Source organism: Leptodactylus fuscus, chromosome 2 (genome assembly GCF_031893055.1).
Source record: "Leptodactylus fuscus isolate aLepFus1 chromosome 2, aLepFus1.hap2, whole genome shotgun sequence".
Lineage (NCBI taxonomy): Eukaryota > Metazoa > Chordata > Amphibia > Anura > Leptodactylidae > Leptodactylus > Leptodactylus fuscus.
The window spans coordinates 144723702-144741219 of NC_134266.1; the positions used below are offsets into that span (position 1 = coordinate 144723702).

Here is a 17518-nt window from a genome sequence, read left to right on the forward strand (position 1 = left end):
AAAAGGCGTTATGCATGGCGTCCAAAAAGAAACAGCATTCCAAGAAAAACACATGCTACCCACTGTAAAATTTGGTGGAGGTTCCATCATGCTTTGGGGCTGTGTGGCCAATGCCGGCATCGGGAATCTTGTTAAAGTTGAGGGTCGCATGGATTCCACTCAGTATCAGCAGATTCTTGAGAATAATGTTCAAGAATCAGTGACGAAGTTGAAGTTACGCCGGGGATGGATATTTCAGCAAGACAATGATCCAAAACACCGCTCCAAATCCTCAGGCATTCATGCAGAGGAACAATTACAATGTTCTGGAATGGCCATCCCAGACCCCAGACCTGAATATCATTGAACATCTGTGGGATGATTTGAAGCGGGCTGTCCATGCTCGGCGACCATCAAACTTAACTGAACTTGAATTGTTTGTCCAAAATACCTTTATCCAGGATCCAGGAACTGATTAAAAGCTACAGGAAGCGACTAGAGGCTGTTATCTTTGCAAAAGGAGGATCTACTAAATATTAATGTCACTTTTCTGTTGAGGTGCCCATACTTTTGCACCGGTCAAATTTTGGTTTAATGCATATTGCGCATTTTCTGTTAGTACAATAAACCTCATTTCAATCCTGAAATATTACTGTGTCCATCAGTTATTAGATATATCAAACTGAAATGGCTGTTGCAAATACCAAAATATTTAGAACAAAAAATGATTAAGATTAATAGGGGTGCCCAAACTTTTTCATAGGACTGTATAACTACATTCTTTATTTCCATTGTTTATAAAAAATTTCACTAAATACTGTAACAGAATTCTTCATTTTTTGTTTAGCTGACTGGGCTGAATGTGATAGGGTCCAATTACGCAGAGGAAAATGGTGAGGAATTTGGTGTGGAATTACAGCGCTGAAAAAAAAAGCTTCCTAGCGCAGAAAAAGGAATCCATTGAAGTCAATGGAAGGCGCTTTTTTTTAGCGCTGAAATTCCACACCAAATTCCTCACCATTTTCCTACGTGTGAATGGACTAAAACCTTTATAGAACCAACTAAGTATCAATGTATCAATAACACAAAAAAATCAGTTTTAAATCTAAATAATTTATTGTTACAACATTTTAAATGTTAAATATAATGGTATCATGAGAAGGAAATCAGATACGGTTTATTACCAACTACAACAACAGGTGGAAAGATCTACGTAATGTTATGTCCAGATTTTGGCTGATTCTGAAACAGGACAAGACACTTGAAAAGATTTTGCCATCAGAACCCCTAATGGTTGCTAAACGTAGCAAAACCCTAGGGGACCATCTTGTCCGAAGTTACTATGTTCCTCCACCATCAAGCTTTATCTTCTCTAACAAGGGTCCGAAATGGGGCTTCTCTGAGTGTGGTCACTGCTCAGCATGCAAATTCATGATAAGAACAGGTTCATTTCAGGATTCACAAGGATCTCGCCAATATAAAATCGTACACAGCATAAATTGCCGCAGTGAGGGTGTAGTATACCATCTGACGTGCCCCTGCAGACACATTTATATTGGTATGACCACACGCCAGTTACGTGTACGAATATTGGAGCACGTCCGTGACATCAGGAAGGCTCAGTATCCAAATGATGCATCTTTGCAGCTGAACATAAAACCTGTTGTGAAACATTTTCGTGATCATCACATGGAGGATGTCCATATATAGGTGAGGGCGATTGACAGAGTTCATTTGGGTGTACGTGGGAGGGACATTACAAAGAGGCTGCTACGAATTGGATAACGATGTTGCAAATTCTATCACTTAAGGGATTAAATGACAAGATGGGCTTTGGATGCTTCCTTTAATATAGGTTATTCTCTGGCTTTCAGTGTTTTAGATTGATTTATGTGATGCTCGTATCGTACTTTCTGGATGGGGGATTTTTATTTGGGGTCTGTTTGGAGTCTATTTTGACGCAGTAGAGTGTATATATTATGTCTATTCTTATGTAAACAAAATAATTTTAAAAAAATTTCAGTGCTTTTGCCATGAGACGGAAGGGAACACATATGTGGGGAGTTGCTGCCATCATTCTCTACCATCTGAGTTTTCTACTTATGGACTCCATATTTTAATATGTTAATTATGATTTTTGAAAAAAAATTTAAATTTTATATTTAATTTATTATATATATTTTTTATAACATTTTTTTAAAAAATATTCTTTGTCTTTAATTGAGACATACTCTTTATTTATGTTCACCTTCACTCTTTACCATATTGTCATTATCACTCACGTGTTTCACTTTATTGCCATCTTCTTATTGTGTTTTCATCGGCATCTTAATTTCACGTTTTCATTTTTGTCACTCATCATTTGATTTTTCACATTTTTCTACAAATTTTTTTTTTTTTTTTTATGTACTTTCATCACAATGATCTTTTAAAAAACTTTTGTTTTTTGATGTAGTGTTGCACTGATAGAGTTCATATCTTTTGAAAAACCTTTTGTGTTTACATCAACATCATTATATTGATAGTTCACGATCTTCCTGTGGTCCCTATATGCAGGATTCAATATACAGGCACATTTGCGCATACAGGACATTTCTCCTGGTCTACAGTATATGGTCGGTGACTGTGGTTTCCCCTCTATATATGCTGTATGTGTTTCTCCTTTGGACACTCTTACTGTTTTGATTAGCTCAGGCATTGTCATGTGATGCTCTCGCACCATTGTCACCTGAATGAATTAATGGCGCCATTAATCCACTATTATGTACCCTATAAAAGCTTCCCCTCCTGCCTCCACTCTGTAGCCCCCTGAAGAAGCAGGGGCGAAATGGCTGTTGGGGCTCAGAGTGGAGGTCACAGTTGGTGACAAGAGGTCTATGTTTATGCATTACATTCCTTGCCCTATGTAGGCTGGCTCATGTGTAATACTGGCATGTGTGTGTAACTTCACATTGATTCTGTTACCTTATATGCTTTAACTATACAATGGTGATGTGGGTATGATTTTTGCAATGCCACAAACATTTTTCAATTAGGTGTCCTGATTTTGTGATATTGTGGGCAATAGGAGCCTCTTTATATTTACATATACAGAATACAGGGCCTTTCTATACTCATATTAATTGTGGCTGGTTTCATCCCCTACACCACTATTGAGACTTCTTGATTCCAGCAGATTATACACCTACTGAAGTTGCTCATTCCAATGCGACCTCCACTCTTGTTGTTTGACATGTGGTGTTTTTATGTGTTTGTGTTTCCCTGATACCATTATGTTTAACATTTAAAATTTTGTAACAATAAATTATTTAGATTTAAAACTGATTTGTGTTATTTATACATTGATACTTAGTTGGTGCTTTGAGTTTGTGTTGGGTATCTATGTGTTTTATCTAGTATTGAGATTGCTTTGGGTTTAAAACCCTTATAGAGTCTCAGTCTAATCTGTATATCCATTTTCCCTCAGTTTGTAATAGACAAGGTCCTCTTTTTGAGGTCTCTTCACTTCAAAACACGCCACGAATATAGGCAGGACGCCAAAGGAAAAAAGCGCTTTTTCCTTGATCAGCAGGGGCTTGTTGGGACAGCCTGCATATGCTCAGCAGGCTTGCTTAAAGTGGCTCTATCATTGGGAAAAGCCATTTTTAACTAAACACATATTTAGGCTATTCCACACATACCTTCTGTATGTTAATCGCCTCAGTAGTTTTTGAATGAGCCCGTTTTTATCCATATGCTAATTAGCATCCAGCGTGCACCCAGAAGTCTCAGGAAGCACTCTCTGCTGAGTGTACAGCACAAGCTGCTGCTGCTGATAACTCATCTCCCTGCTCTCACACACATAGCAGAGAGTGTGCTCCCTGAGAACTTCTGGTGCTCGCTGGAGGCTAATTAGCATATGAATAAAAACGGGCTTATTCAAAAACTACTGAGGCGATTTATATACAAAAGGTACATGTGGAATAGTCTTTCTAAAGGCTATACAAGGGTGTGTTTAGTTAAAAATGACTTTTCCCAATGATAGAGCCCCTTTAAATCATTCTGTCACTTCATGTAATTCCAGGCAGACTTAATTACTGTATATTGAGATTAGAGCTCATTGGGGTCCATATAATTTCCAAAGACTGGTGGTCCCACCAAATAATTATATGATTTAGATTTAGACTAAGTTTTATATATAGATCATCTTTACTTACTAGGGATGAGCAAACCAATTCAGATCAAACCAGAGTCTAAACAAATTTTCCGAAAGTTTTCCGCTAAACCACCCATGAAACACTTTTATACTTTGGGGTCTTCTCAGACCTCAGAGGATAATAAGTGGAGGCACATGGGAGGTGAGTGAAAATAACAGATAGTTATACTCCCATTGCTTCACTTCTCATGGGCATCCAGCAGTTCTTTCAGGCCTCTTCTGACCTCTGGCTGATGTCACACACCCTGGGGTCAACCACCGAGACCTGTGATGCCAGCCAAAGGCCAGATCAGGCTTAATAAAGATCCAGTGGAACCATTGGAGGCAACAAGGATGCACAGGAGTGGTGAGGCAAGGTGAGTATTGAAACACGTCTCTGTTTTCACGGACCTGATTTTCCCATTGAAAGTCAAATAGTGTAAAAAAAAAAAAAGTTGACAAAACATGGCTGAGAATAAGCATGTGTGAATATCACCTTAAGCTGTTCTCTACTGAATTGTTCATGCTTTGTAATATCAGTGAATGTGCCGTCCTAGACATGTACTTTAAAGGTCACCTTTTTGTATATTTTAACAATAGAAATGACCTGTGTAATTTGTTTTCCTCTTAGATCACAGAGCTGTGTGGTGCAAAACATGTGGGTTTCTTCGGTCCTTCTCAGTTTTGTATAGCATTGAAATTAATCGCTGCAGCACAAGCTGGACTCGCAGTTCGCATGGAGAACATTAAGTGCGGTGAGCAGATGATATAGTGTTCAGTAGATGTGTCTGTTCTGGTGCTAGCAAAACTGCAAACAAGGAGGATGCTTATGGAACACACTATTAACACATTAGTGTCTGTAAATGTATACACAGAATACATATCTTGATACATATCTATGCTTGATTTAACATCAGTATGTTAGCTGTACTCTTTCTATATATCTTGCTAATGTTCTCTGAAGGTATTATATTTTCTCCACCCCTATAAATAACATTTTCACAAATTACTATTAGTACTATACTGCAAACAAACTGACGCCTTTTTCCACACCTTCCCTTGGCACCTTCTTTCTCCATGCATTAGACTGGATGCACACTCAGCGTTTAGGTCATTTTTCCAGGTCACAAAATGCTACGGCCAGATGTTTGCTATAAGTCTGTAGGAACATATGAATATCTTTACGTACACAGCATTTTGGTTTGTGGCTTTTATTTCTATATTGTACCATTATTTTTCATAACACAGCATATCTGTTCTGTTTCTTATTGCTTTTTTTCTACATCTACTTCAATAGGCTTTTTAACCCTTTTTGGGCACAGTCAGTTTTTCTCGTTGTTGTTTTCTGAAAGTCATAACTTTTTTTTTATTTAAAGTTGATATATGATACTGTGCAAATGCTGCAATGTAAGAAAAAGCTTTCAAAGATAGAAAAGTTAATAGATTATTCTTGTCACTTAACAAAATGTATAAAAGAGAAGTGTAAATCAATTCAATATTTGTTGTGGTTGTAGGTTTGCTAAATGTGTCCACATATAATCTCAGACAGACTTGATGATGATGACATCAGGACTTAATGGGGACCAGATCATAAATTCCAGGATTCCTTGTTGTTCTTTACAATGAAGATAATTCTTAGGCCAGGGCCCTATGTGACGTAAACGCAAAAACCGCAGGGTGTTACAGTCCCTGAAACGGACTAGTGATCCATCCACACATTGCAGAAAAATAACTGTACCATGTCAGTGCCAGTGGTTTCCATATACAGTGGGTACAGAAAGTATTCAGACCCCTTTAAATTTTTCACTCTTTGTTTCATTGCAGCCATTTGCTAAAATCAAAAAAGTTAATTTTATTTCTCGTGTAATGTACACTCTCTCATGTAATGTACACAGTTCTCTAATGTACACTCACACTACATGGTCATAAGTATTCATACCCTTTGCTCAGTCCTGAGTATTTGCACCCTTTTGAGCTAGTGCAGCCATGAGTCTTCTTGGGAATGTTGCAACAAGTTTTTCACATGTGGATTTGGGGATCCTCTGCCATTCTTCCTTGTAGATCCTCTTCAGTTCCGTTAGGTTGGATGGTGAATGTTGGTGGACAGCCTTTTTCAGGTCTCTCCAGAGATGCTCAATTGGGTTTAGGTCAGGGCTCAATTGGGTCAAGAATGGTCAGAGTTGTTCCGGAGCCACTCCTTTGTTATTTTAACTGTGTGCAGCACTCAAGGTTCCTATGAGCATAGTGGTCTCCATAATCCATAAATGGGAGAAGTTCTGGATGACTAGAACTCTTCCTAGACCTGGCCATCCAGCTAAACTGAGCAATTGTGGAAGAAGAGCCTTGGAGAGAGAGGTGAAGAACCCACATTGCTTTTTTTCTGCAGCCCACTACGTGGGGTCTTAGACTTAATGACATTGTCTTTATGTTCAAGGTTGTTGACTTGCTTACAGGGAGTCTGTCATCAGATTAAAGCATATTAAACCAGCAATATGAATAGATAGGTCACGATTACCTGAATATAATGCTTGTTTCCATGACAATGTGTGCCTCTGTTGCTGAGATTTCACAATATGCAAATGAGAATTCTGGAGCACTGATGGACTCTGTTGCACAATGCTGCTATGCCCCATATCTAAGCAAAGGAGGCATGAATTTTAATGGGGAAAAGGTGTCACATTAAGTTGAACCTGACCTGTCTAACTGTGTTGCTGGTTTAACATGCTTCAACCTAGTAATAGACTCCTATAAGACACTTCCCTGATGGCATTGCATGATGGACAAGCATCTGCCTGCATTTCTCAGCATCAAGGACACCATTAATCCTCACCAAATCCCCAACTATTTGTGCAAGAAATCACCATGCTTCACTGTTGTCTACAGGCCACCAACATTATTGTACCACTGGCCAGCCCTTCTGCCTTCTGTTACAGCCAAATATTCCAAATTTTGACTCCTCAGTCCTGAGCACCAGTTATGTGCATTGTTGAGTTACTTGACCTTGTTTCTATGTCGAAGGTATGGCTTTTTTGGGTGCAATTGTTCCATGAGGACCACTTCTGGCCAGACTTCTCTGAGAAATAAATGCTTGTAGGTCCCACTAGGTTCTGCCAGTTCTGAACTTATGGCACAGCTAAACATCTTCTGATTTTGAGGGAAGTAAGCATGATGTATCTTTTCTTAACAGACCAGTGCATCCAGGGTCCTCCTGCATATTTGACTGGTAGTTTGTTTTAATAACTCCAAATTTATTCTGCAGCAGGGCAACAACCCCAAATATAAAGCCAATATTATTAAGATCTATTTTAAGCTTAAAGAATAATAAGTCCTGTAAATGATGATTTGGCCTCCAAAAAGCCATAATCATTCAGACTGCCTGGGATTACATGAACAGACAGAAGGCTCTAAGCCTATATTCACAGAAGTGCTGTGCTTAGTTCCCCAATACGTTTGCTTCATATTAAAGAGGACCTTTCACTTCCTGGGGCACATGTGGTTTAATACACCACTAGAAAGCCGACAGTGCACTGAATTCAGTGCACTATCAGCTTTCCCTTTCTGTGCCCCCGGTGAAGAACTATCAGTGTCGGTACCATAGCTCTTCACTGTCAGAAGGGCGCTTCTGACAATCAGTCAGGAACATGCTTGCTCACATTAGTGCCTATTGCACTGTACTGTGAGAGTGGTGAGGAATGCCTCCTCCCCTCCTGATAGTACTCGTCCATAGATGAGTAATGGGGGGCGTTCTTCACCACTCGGTGTCATCGCTGGGCGGTAAGCAACGCCTCCTCTCACAGTACAGCGCAATAGATGCTACTGTGAGGAAGGGCGTTCCTGACTGACTGACAGAAATGTCCTTCTGACAGTGAAGAGCTACGGTACCGGCACCGATAACTCTTCACCGGGGGCACAGAACGTGAAAGCTGACAGTGCACTGAATTCAGTGCACTGTCAGCTTTCTAGCAGTGTATTATACCGCATGTGCCCCAGAAGGTGAAAGGTCCTCTTTAAGCTCTTTCAAAAGCTGATTACTTCACATGGGGCCCCGGCCTTATTCCATTTTTTTGGAAATAAGATGACCAAAAACTCCATTTCTGGTAAAGCTATTTAGCTATTTTTTACAGCGTACACAAGTCCAAATATAATATTAGTTTCATAGTGTAGGTTGTTATGGATGTAATTGTCCCAAATATGTACTTGATATTGCTTTTCATTTTATTCCGTACGGATTTTATAAAAGTTTAACTTATTACTCCAGCCGGTAACGGGCCCTATTTACTTACCAATCCGGGCAGGGGCTGGGATCAGTAAGTGACACCATGGGCCCCACAAGCACTATCATTATACTTGGGGGTCTTTTCAGACCCCCGAGTATAACGATCGGAGGCCCTGGAGAGATAAAGGAACATAATAAATGTATTATTTACCTTTCCACATTCCGGGCAGGCTTCGGGCCTAGTTGTGTGACATCCCTGACGTCACATGACCGGGGCCCGCGTCCTGGGTCATGTGACGTGAGTACGTCCTTAAAGAAGACCGACACCGCCGAAGACTGCAGTGGAGCGGGAGATAGGTAAGTGACAGTGGTTTGGTTTTTTTGTTGTTTTGTTTCCCCCCGGGTTTCTGATTATTATACTCTGTGGTCTGAAAAGACCCCAGAGTATAATAATTGTTCATGAGTGTCCATTATGGGACATAATACTGTGTACTGTGGCCACTATAGGGCATAATACTGTGTGCAGGGGCCACTATGAGGATAATACTGTGTGCAGGGGCCACTATGAGGATAATACTGTGTGCAGGGGCCACTATGGGACATAATACTGTGTGCAGGGGCCACTATGGGGATAATACTGTGTACAGGGGCCACTATGGGACATAATACTGTGTGCAGGGGCCACTATGGGGATAATGCTGTGTACAAGAGCCACTATGGTGATAATACTGTGTACAGGGGCCACTATGGGGATAACACTGTTTACAGGGGCCACTATGGGGCATAATAGAGCTCGCAGGAATGCGGCGGGGGGGGGGGGGGGGGCGGTTGTGGGTCAGTCGAGGTCTTCCGTGTCGGTCAGGAAGGGGGGGGGGGGGCATGTCAAAAGTTCACCACAGGGCCCGCCATTCCTAATTACGCCACTGGTCAAGTTCAACGCGGATATATCTGCAATAAAACAAGATTAATAGTAGGTAAATTTAAAACAGTAACTAAACAATAACAGTGTAGTACAATGAACATAGCTACATTTTAAATCCTGTATTACACTTACATTCTAAGATCAATTGTAGCAACATAAATAAATTTACAGTGCAAACTAAATTATAGTTGTAGAAAAAAAAAAAGAATTAACATACACAATTTATTATGAATTTTATATGGTGTATGCAAATGGAGGAAACTAAAACCAGCAGTTTGCCAAGTCTCCACCGCCCTGCATTTACTATATTGGGAATTGAGGGCTTTTATGGGACAGTTGCACAACATGCTGCGATGAAGCTGAGTTTTAGGGTACTAGTGATCTTTAAGAAAATAAAACAAATTGTAGCATAGTTTCATCTCTAACCATAAGTCTTGGTATTTCATAAAGTCAAGTAGATTCTTAATTGCGTGTCTACATTTATCTTTTAATTCCACAAATATCAGACTGCAATATTTTGGATTGGTATTCAGTTGCATCTTTCAGCTCATTTGTGACATTGCAGAAGAACATTGGTTCCATAGCTGTGGTTACTGACTTAAAAATAAATCAAAACGGGGCTGAATTTAACCACTTCACGCTCATGGCATTTTTCAATTTTCGTTTTTGACCCACCACCAAGCCCCATAACTTTGTTATTTTTCTGTTCTCAGAGCCATGTGAGGCCTGGTTAAGATCTGCGTTCGGTATTCTGTTCAGGGAATCCGCTTGGTGAGCAATGAAAGCACACAGACCTCATAAACTATAATGGGGTCCATGTGTTTTCCTCACAGTTTCTGCATGAATCATGCAGAGAGGAAAGTACTTTTAGAACTACTTTTTTCTCCGCATGACTCGTGTGGACATTGCACGGAAAACACATGCACCCCATTATAGTCTATGGGGTCTGTGTGCTTTGTTTATGTATGTTTTTATGTTTATTTACTTTTATTTCAAATTTAGCGAAAAGGGGGTTATTTGAATTTTAGGTTATTACTTTTTTTTTTTTTTAAAGTATTAAACTTTTTTTTAATTTGTTTTTTACTATTTTATTAGCCCCCCCAGGGAACTTGAACCTGCAATTTTTTTGATTGCAGGTCCCATAGACTGCAATATAATATTATACTTTGGTTTTCCTTTTACCAGACTGGACAAATCTACCCCACACATCAACTTGTAGACAAACATGGTTACTCTCTGTTTTTGTTTGTTTGTTTGTTTTTTACAGCTTTTTAAGCCTACATATTTCAAGGCCGGTATGTCCACACTTTTAAATGTGTTCAGGAAACTCACTTTGCTATCCTTTAGTCTGCAAGTTTTTAATTTCTGTGTATTATGCTCTCTACTCCTGTGTTTTATGCTCCCTACTCCTGTGTTTCTCCATAGTGGTGCTACCGCTTTTTCTCTGATGTTCTGCTTTCATCTTCATTCTCATTCATTCCAAGGCAGTCCGGTCCAGACCAAAAAATGTTTTACCATTGGTGGATTGCCCTTCCTGTAAAATGTTAATGCACTGAATAAAATAAGATTTGCATGTAATTAATCATAGAGTGCCTGGATTATGTACTTGAAGATTTTGGGGTGAAACCTTTCCAGGAGCACCAATAATTATTTGTAGTGCTGTGATTCACTTTACCTTGAAAACCTTGAGTTTTTGGTGCCAGGCCTTTTTCAGGTCAGACACTAGATCATCCATGTCCCGTTTGCCAGGGATGAGGGCAAGTAGTGCCTGTAGTTTAGGATGACCTTGTAACGCATGGATGGCTTCTTCAGGTGGTGGTAAATGGGTGAGGTGAGAAGAGCTTGCAGAATGGAGGGCTGCAGAAATAGGGATGTGAGCGGGGGAGTAGCATCCTGCTCAGAGGATGTAGCAGTGTGTTGGGTTGGAAAATGAGGTCTAGAATTGTGATCTTTAGGGTTATAGTGGATATTCTTGGTTGGCAGGCTGTCACCCCACTCCAGGCCACTGTGCCTCCAGGCGAGGTGAAATACACCTGTGGACAAAATTGTTGGTACCCCTCATTTAATGAAAGAAAAACCCACAATGGTCACATAAATAACTTGAATCTGACAAAAGTAATAATAACCTGTTGACAAGCCACAAAGTTTTTGGGAGAATGTTCTATGGACAGATGAGACAAAAATCGAACTTTTGGGCAAGGCACATCAGCTCTATGTTCACAGACAGAAAAATGAAGCATATCTTGAAAAGAACACTGTCCCTACTGTGAAACATGGAGGAGGCTCTATGTTCTGGGGCTGCTTTGCTGCATCTAGCACAGGGTGTCTTGAATCTGTGCAGGGTACAATGAAATCTCAAGCCTATCAAGGGATTCTAGAGAGAAATGTGCTGCCCAGTGTCAGAAAGCTTGGGCTCAGTTGCAGGTCATGGGTCTTGTAACAGGACAATGATCCAAAACACACAGCTAAAAGCACCCAAGAATGGCTAAGAGGAAAACATTGGACTATTCTGAAGTGACTTTCTATGAGACCCAAATCCTGTTGAGCATCTTTGGAAGGAACTGGAACATGCCATCTGGAAAAGGCAGCCTTCAAACCCGAGACAGCTGGGGCAGTTTGCTCATGAGGAGTGACCCAAAATACCTGCAGAGAGGTGCAGAAGTCTCATTGACAGTTACAGGAATCGTTTGATTGCAGCGATTGTCTCAAAAGGTTGTGCAACAAAATATTAAGTTATTGGAACCATTATTTCTGTCCAGGTCTGTTTCATGAGTTTTATTTTTTTTTTAAATTCGGTTGAAGCGAAAAGCAATGTCTGACTTTCACTTGTTCATTTTCATAGAATTTTGATTTATTATTACTTTTGTCAGATTCAAGTTATTTCTGTGACCATTGTGAGTTTTACTTTCATTAAACGAGAGGTACCAACAATTTTGTCCACGTGTGTATGTGGGTGTTATGAGGCCCTCCCTGGTCATCTGTGCAGCAGGAGTAGGGGTGGAAGCACTTGGAGAAGATGGCACCAGTGCAGGCTGAGAACCGTCAGGCTAGTCTGGAGATGAATGAAATAGTTTTAGGTCGGAGCCCCATGAGGCATAAATGCCGCGAATCCCATCCACACATTGCACAAAAATATGCGCAGCAGAAACACTTTGATTTCCAAAACCATTGTGGTTTCCCTATAGGTATCATGGAAGAAAGTCTGAGGACTTTCTGTGAAAAGTGCTGCTGGGAGGGGGGCCTAAGCGTTGGTTCACACTAAAGCTTTGATTCGTGCGGGCAGTGCGTGGAAAGCACACGGAGCCCATTATAGTCTATAGGGTCCATGTGCTTTGACAGCACATCGCTTCCAATTGCGATTGTATTCCGTCCGGGGGGTGTCCATGCGGACTCCTTCTGGACGGAATACAAGCGCTAGTGTGAACCAACCCTTTGCTTCAAGGAAAAATACTAAACACATTTTCCATTTACTCACTATCTAAATAGAATAATGAATATATAATCACATGGTTTTGTTGTTTTTTAACAACCACTTGTTAGGTTGCCTACCCCCACCAGTTTGACAGAGAAATGTTTTAATAATACATGCTGTTCCAGAAGGTGTGAATTATCAGCTACATTAAAAAACATGGATGTAGTCATTTCTAGTCTTTGTTGGTGAGAGTTTCAGCTGCAATTCTTGATGGTTTTCCATGTCCTAGTGTTCCTATACTTTAGTTAAATAAGTCATGAGAATGTCAATGATTAATGAATGCCCAAGACTGAAGTGTACTCATGAGCACAAACTTTCTCTTTTGCTCTCATTTATAGAATTACCACTTGCTTGTTTCTTGTCTATGAAATTTGACAACTTAAAATATGGGATTCATGCAGTGGCAGTAGACGCACAACTATCAAAACATAGTGCCAATGAGAAAAGCCTGCTCCCTTCCTTTGGTGAAGGAGAAACTAAGGTAAGAAAATGCAAAAGAAATCCATAGTTGCTAGAGATGAGCGAACACTAAAATGTTCGAGGTTCGAAATTCGATTCGAACAGCCGCTCACTGTTCGAGTGTTCGAATGGGTTTCGAACCCCATTATAGTCTATGGGGAACATAAACTCGTTAAGGGGGAAACCCAAATTCGTGTCTGGAGGGTCACCAAGTCCACTATGACACCCCAGGAAATGATACCAACACCCTGGAATGACACTGGGACAGCAGGGGAAGCATGTCTGGGGGCATAAAAGTCACTTTATTTCATGGAAATCCCTGTCAGTTTGCGATTTTCGCAAGCTAACTTTTCCCCATAGAAATGCATTGGCCAGTGCTGATTGGCCAGAGTACGGAACTCGACCAATCAGCGCTGGCTCTGCTGGAGGAGGCGGAGTCTAAGATAGCTCCACACCAGTCTCCATTCAGGTCCGACCTTAGACTCCGCCTCCTCCGGCAGAGCCAGCGCTGATTGGCCGAAGGCTGGCCAATGCATTCCTATGCGAATGCAGACTTAGCAGTGCTGAGTCAGTTTTGCTCAACTACACATCTGATGCACACTCGGCACTGCTACATCAGATGTAGCAATCTGATGTAGCAGAGCCGAGGGTGCACTAGAACCCCTGTGCAAACTCAGTTCACGCTAATAGAATGCATTGGCCAGCGCTGATTGGCCAATGCATTCTATTAGCCCGATGAAGTACAGCTGAATGTGTGTGCTAAGCACACACATTCAGCACTGCTTCATCAAGCCAATACAATGCATTAGCCAGTGCTGATTGGCCAGAGTACGGAATTCGGCCAATCAGCGCTGGCCAATGCATTCTATTAGCCCGATGAAGTAGAGCTGAATGTGTGTGCTAAGCACACACATTCAGCACTGCTTCATCAAGCCAATACAATGCATTAGCCAGTGCTGATTGGCCAGAGTACGGAATTCGGCCAATCAGCGCTGGCTCTGCTGGAGGAGGCGGAGTCTAAGATCGCTCCACACCAGTCTCCATTCAGGTCCGACCTTAGACTCCGCCTCCTCCGGCAGAGCCAGCGCTGATTGGCCGAAGGCTGGCCAATGCATTCCTATGCGAATGCAGACTTAGCAGTGCTGAGTCAGTTTTGCTCAACTACACATCTGATGCACACTCGGCACTGCTACATCAGATGTAGCAATCTGATGTAGCAGAGCCGAGGGTGCACTAGAACCCCTGTGCAAACTCAGTTCACGCTAATAGAATGCATTGGCCAGCGCTGATTGGCCAATGCATTCTATTAGCCCGATGAAGTAGAGCTGAATGTGTGTGCTAAGCACACACATTCAGCACTGCTTCATCAAGCCAATACAATGCATTAGCCAGTGCTGATTGGCCAGAGTACGGAATTCGGCCAATCAGCGCTGGCCAATGCATTCTATTAGCCCGATGAAGTAGAGCTGAATGTGTGTGCTAAGCACACACATTCAGCACTGCTTCATCAAGCCAATACAATGCATTAGCCAGTGCTGATTGGCCAGAGTACGGAATTCGGCCAATCAGCGCTGGCTCTGCTGGAGGAGGCGGAGTCTAAGGTCGGACCTGAATGGAGACTGGTGTGGAGCGATCTTAGACTCCGCCTCCTCCAGCAGAGCCAGCGCTGATTGGCCGAATTCCGTACTCTGGCCAATCAGCACTGGCTAATGCATTGTATTGGCTTGATGAAGCAGTGCTGAATGTGTGTGCTTAGCACACACATTCAGCTCTACTTCATCGGGCTAATAGAATGCATTGGCCAATCAGCGCTGGCCAATGCATTCTATTAGCGTGAACTGAGTTTGCACAGGGGTTCTAGTGCACCCTCGGCTCTGCTACATCAGATTGCTACATCTGATGTAGCAGTGCCGAGTGTGCATCAGATGTGTAGTTGAGCAAAACTGACTCAGCACTGCTAAGTCTCTGCATTCGCATAGGAATGCATTGGCCAGCCTTCGGCCAATCAGCGCTGGCTCTGCCGGAGGAGGCGGAGTCTAAGGTCGGACCTGAATGGAGACTGGTGTGGAGCGATCTTAGACTCCGCCTCCTCCAGCAGAGCCAGCGCTGATTGGTCGAGTTCCGTACTCTGGCCAATCAGCGCTGGCCAATGCATTCTATTAGCCCGATGAAGTAGAGCTGAATGTGTGTGCTTAGCACACACATTCAGCTCTACTTCATCAGGCTAATAGAATACATTGGCCAATCAGCGCTGGCCAATGCATTCTATTAGCTTGATGAAGCAGAGTGTGCACAAGGGTTCAAGCGCACCCTCGGCTCTGATGTAGCAGAGCTGAGGGTGCACAAGGGTTCAAGTGCACCCTCGGCTCTCCTACATCAGAGCCGAGGGTGCGCTTGAACCCTTGTGCAGCCTCGGCTCTGCTACATCAGAGCCGAGGGTGCGCTTGAACCCTTGTGCACACTCTGCTTCATCAAGCTAATAGAATGCATTGGCCAGCACTGATTGGCCAGAGTACGGAATTCGGCCAATCAGCGCTGGCCAATGCATCCCTATGGGAAAAAGTTTATCTCACAAAAATCACAATTACACACCCGATAGAGCCCCAAAAAGTTATTTTTAATAACATTCCCCCCTAAATAAAGGTTATCCCTAGCTATCCCTGCCTGTACAGCTATCCCTGTCTCATAGTCACAAAGTTCACATTCTCATATGACCCGGATTTGAAATCCACTATTCGTCTAAAATGGAGGTCACCTGATTTCGGCAGCCAATGACTTTTTCCAATTTTTTTCAATGCCCCCAGTGTCGTAGTTCCTGTCCCACCTCCCCTGCGCTGTTATTGGTGCAAAAAAGGCGCCAGGGAAGGTGGGAGGGGAATCGAATTTTGGCGCACTTTACCACGTGGTGTTCGATTCGATTCGAACATGGCGAACACCCTGATATCCGATCGAACATGTGTTCGATAGAACACTGTTCGCTCATCTCTAATAGTTGCCCTTTTTGGTATACAACATTCATAAAGTACATACTAGAATAAAACTACGTCACAAACAATACAGGGGCAGACAATATCTGCAAATGAACCGTGTGCAGGATTTGTATTTGCCCCCTCCTTCATGCCTCTGCTGTGTACACATGCATAAACTGCACATACTGTACATGTGTATACAAATTGCGCACCCCTTTGTAACACATTAATCTCTGTTCACATGTAAATATAAGGACCCTCTATGACTGATTACATAGCTTGGAATACGCTAAAGTGAAGAACACTATATTAGAAACCCAATGGACCCCTTTAGAAGTCAAAGAGATCACTGGACACCGACTAACAGATCAAGTATAGATTTGCTGTTCCGCCATTAGAGTTGTTGATGTGAACATAAATTAGACATGGTAAAACTATAGTCATCATAGTATTCATAATTAAAAGAATATAACACAAATTTATAAACATTACAAGACACACTATCTAAGTTGTATCTGTACATTACAAATGTGACCAGGCAAATGTCTAGGTAATAGTCCAATTATTTCCAAACACATCCTGGCCTAGCCTCAGATATGGTCTCCCCTGAAACAACAAACAAATTAGGACGACTATGTTTATGTTAGTTGTCTTTTATAAATAATGTCCCGGGGGTACAACAATGTACAGTATTTTATCTGTAGCCCAGAGGTACACCACCGAGTTGGAGAAAGAAAGCAGATGGGCATAGGAAAGGAAGAAGAAATTATAGTATTAAAGTCTATACCATGTCAAATATAAAATATATGTAATGGGATAGGTAAAGGAAGGATAGGGAGGTGTGTTGGAGCCCCTAATTTATGTCTATGTAATTTAGTTTACATAGTAATAAATAATTGTGTATCTCCCCACTTTGTAGATGGTAATATACATATTAATGACCAATCCCAGTGCTAAGCAGCTGTGCTAAATGGTCAAGTAATTGTATGTTAGTGACCAAAATGATGCCTTAGTGCAGGGCTATTATAACATATAACTCCTTCGATGACAAATATCTAACAAATGTCATTACTGGAGAGCACAGGGCTATGCACTCCCAGCCATCACTGATAAGTACTAGGGCACCCCATATAGGAGAACATCACAGCAACCCATAACAGATGTGAGTCTACGGAAGGCTCCCAGTCTTGTCTGCCATTTCTATTTGTAATCATACACATTAGGGAGAGTGTGTGCCTACATAGGCAGTACGGAGACTTACAAGTCATTCCTTCTCTGCTAGGGATTCTGGGTAAAAAAATATGCAAATCTATTCTCCAGGATGTAA

The 17518-nt window shown here is 41.7% G+C and overlaps 1 protein-coding gene across 3 annotated transcripts in view; it reads left to right on the top strand.

Annotated features, from left to right (window-relative positions):
- Positions 1 to 17518, top strand: part of REPS2 (RALBP1 associated Eps domain containing 2) — a 113775-nt gene that overhangs the window by 10328 nt on the left and 85929 nt on the right. For 2 of the 3 annotated variants that reach the window (XM_075264819.1, XM_075264820.1), the window contains exons 2-3: positions 4785 to 4908; positions 13102 to 13244. In XM_075264819.1, the coding sequence (XP_075120920.1) occupies positions 4785 to 4908; positions 13102 to 13244 (267 nt within the window). The remainder of the gene's footprint in view (positions 1 to 4784; positions 4909 to 13101; positions 13245 to 17518) is intronic. The other variant, XM_075264821.1, reaches the window with a different exon arrangement.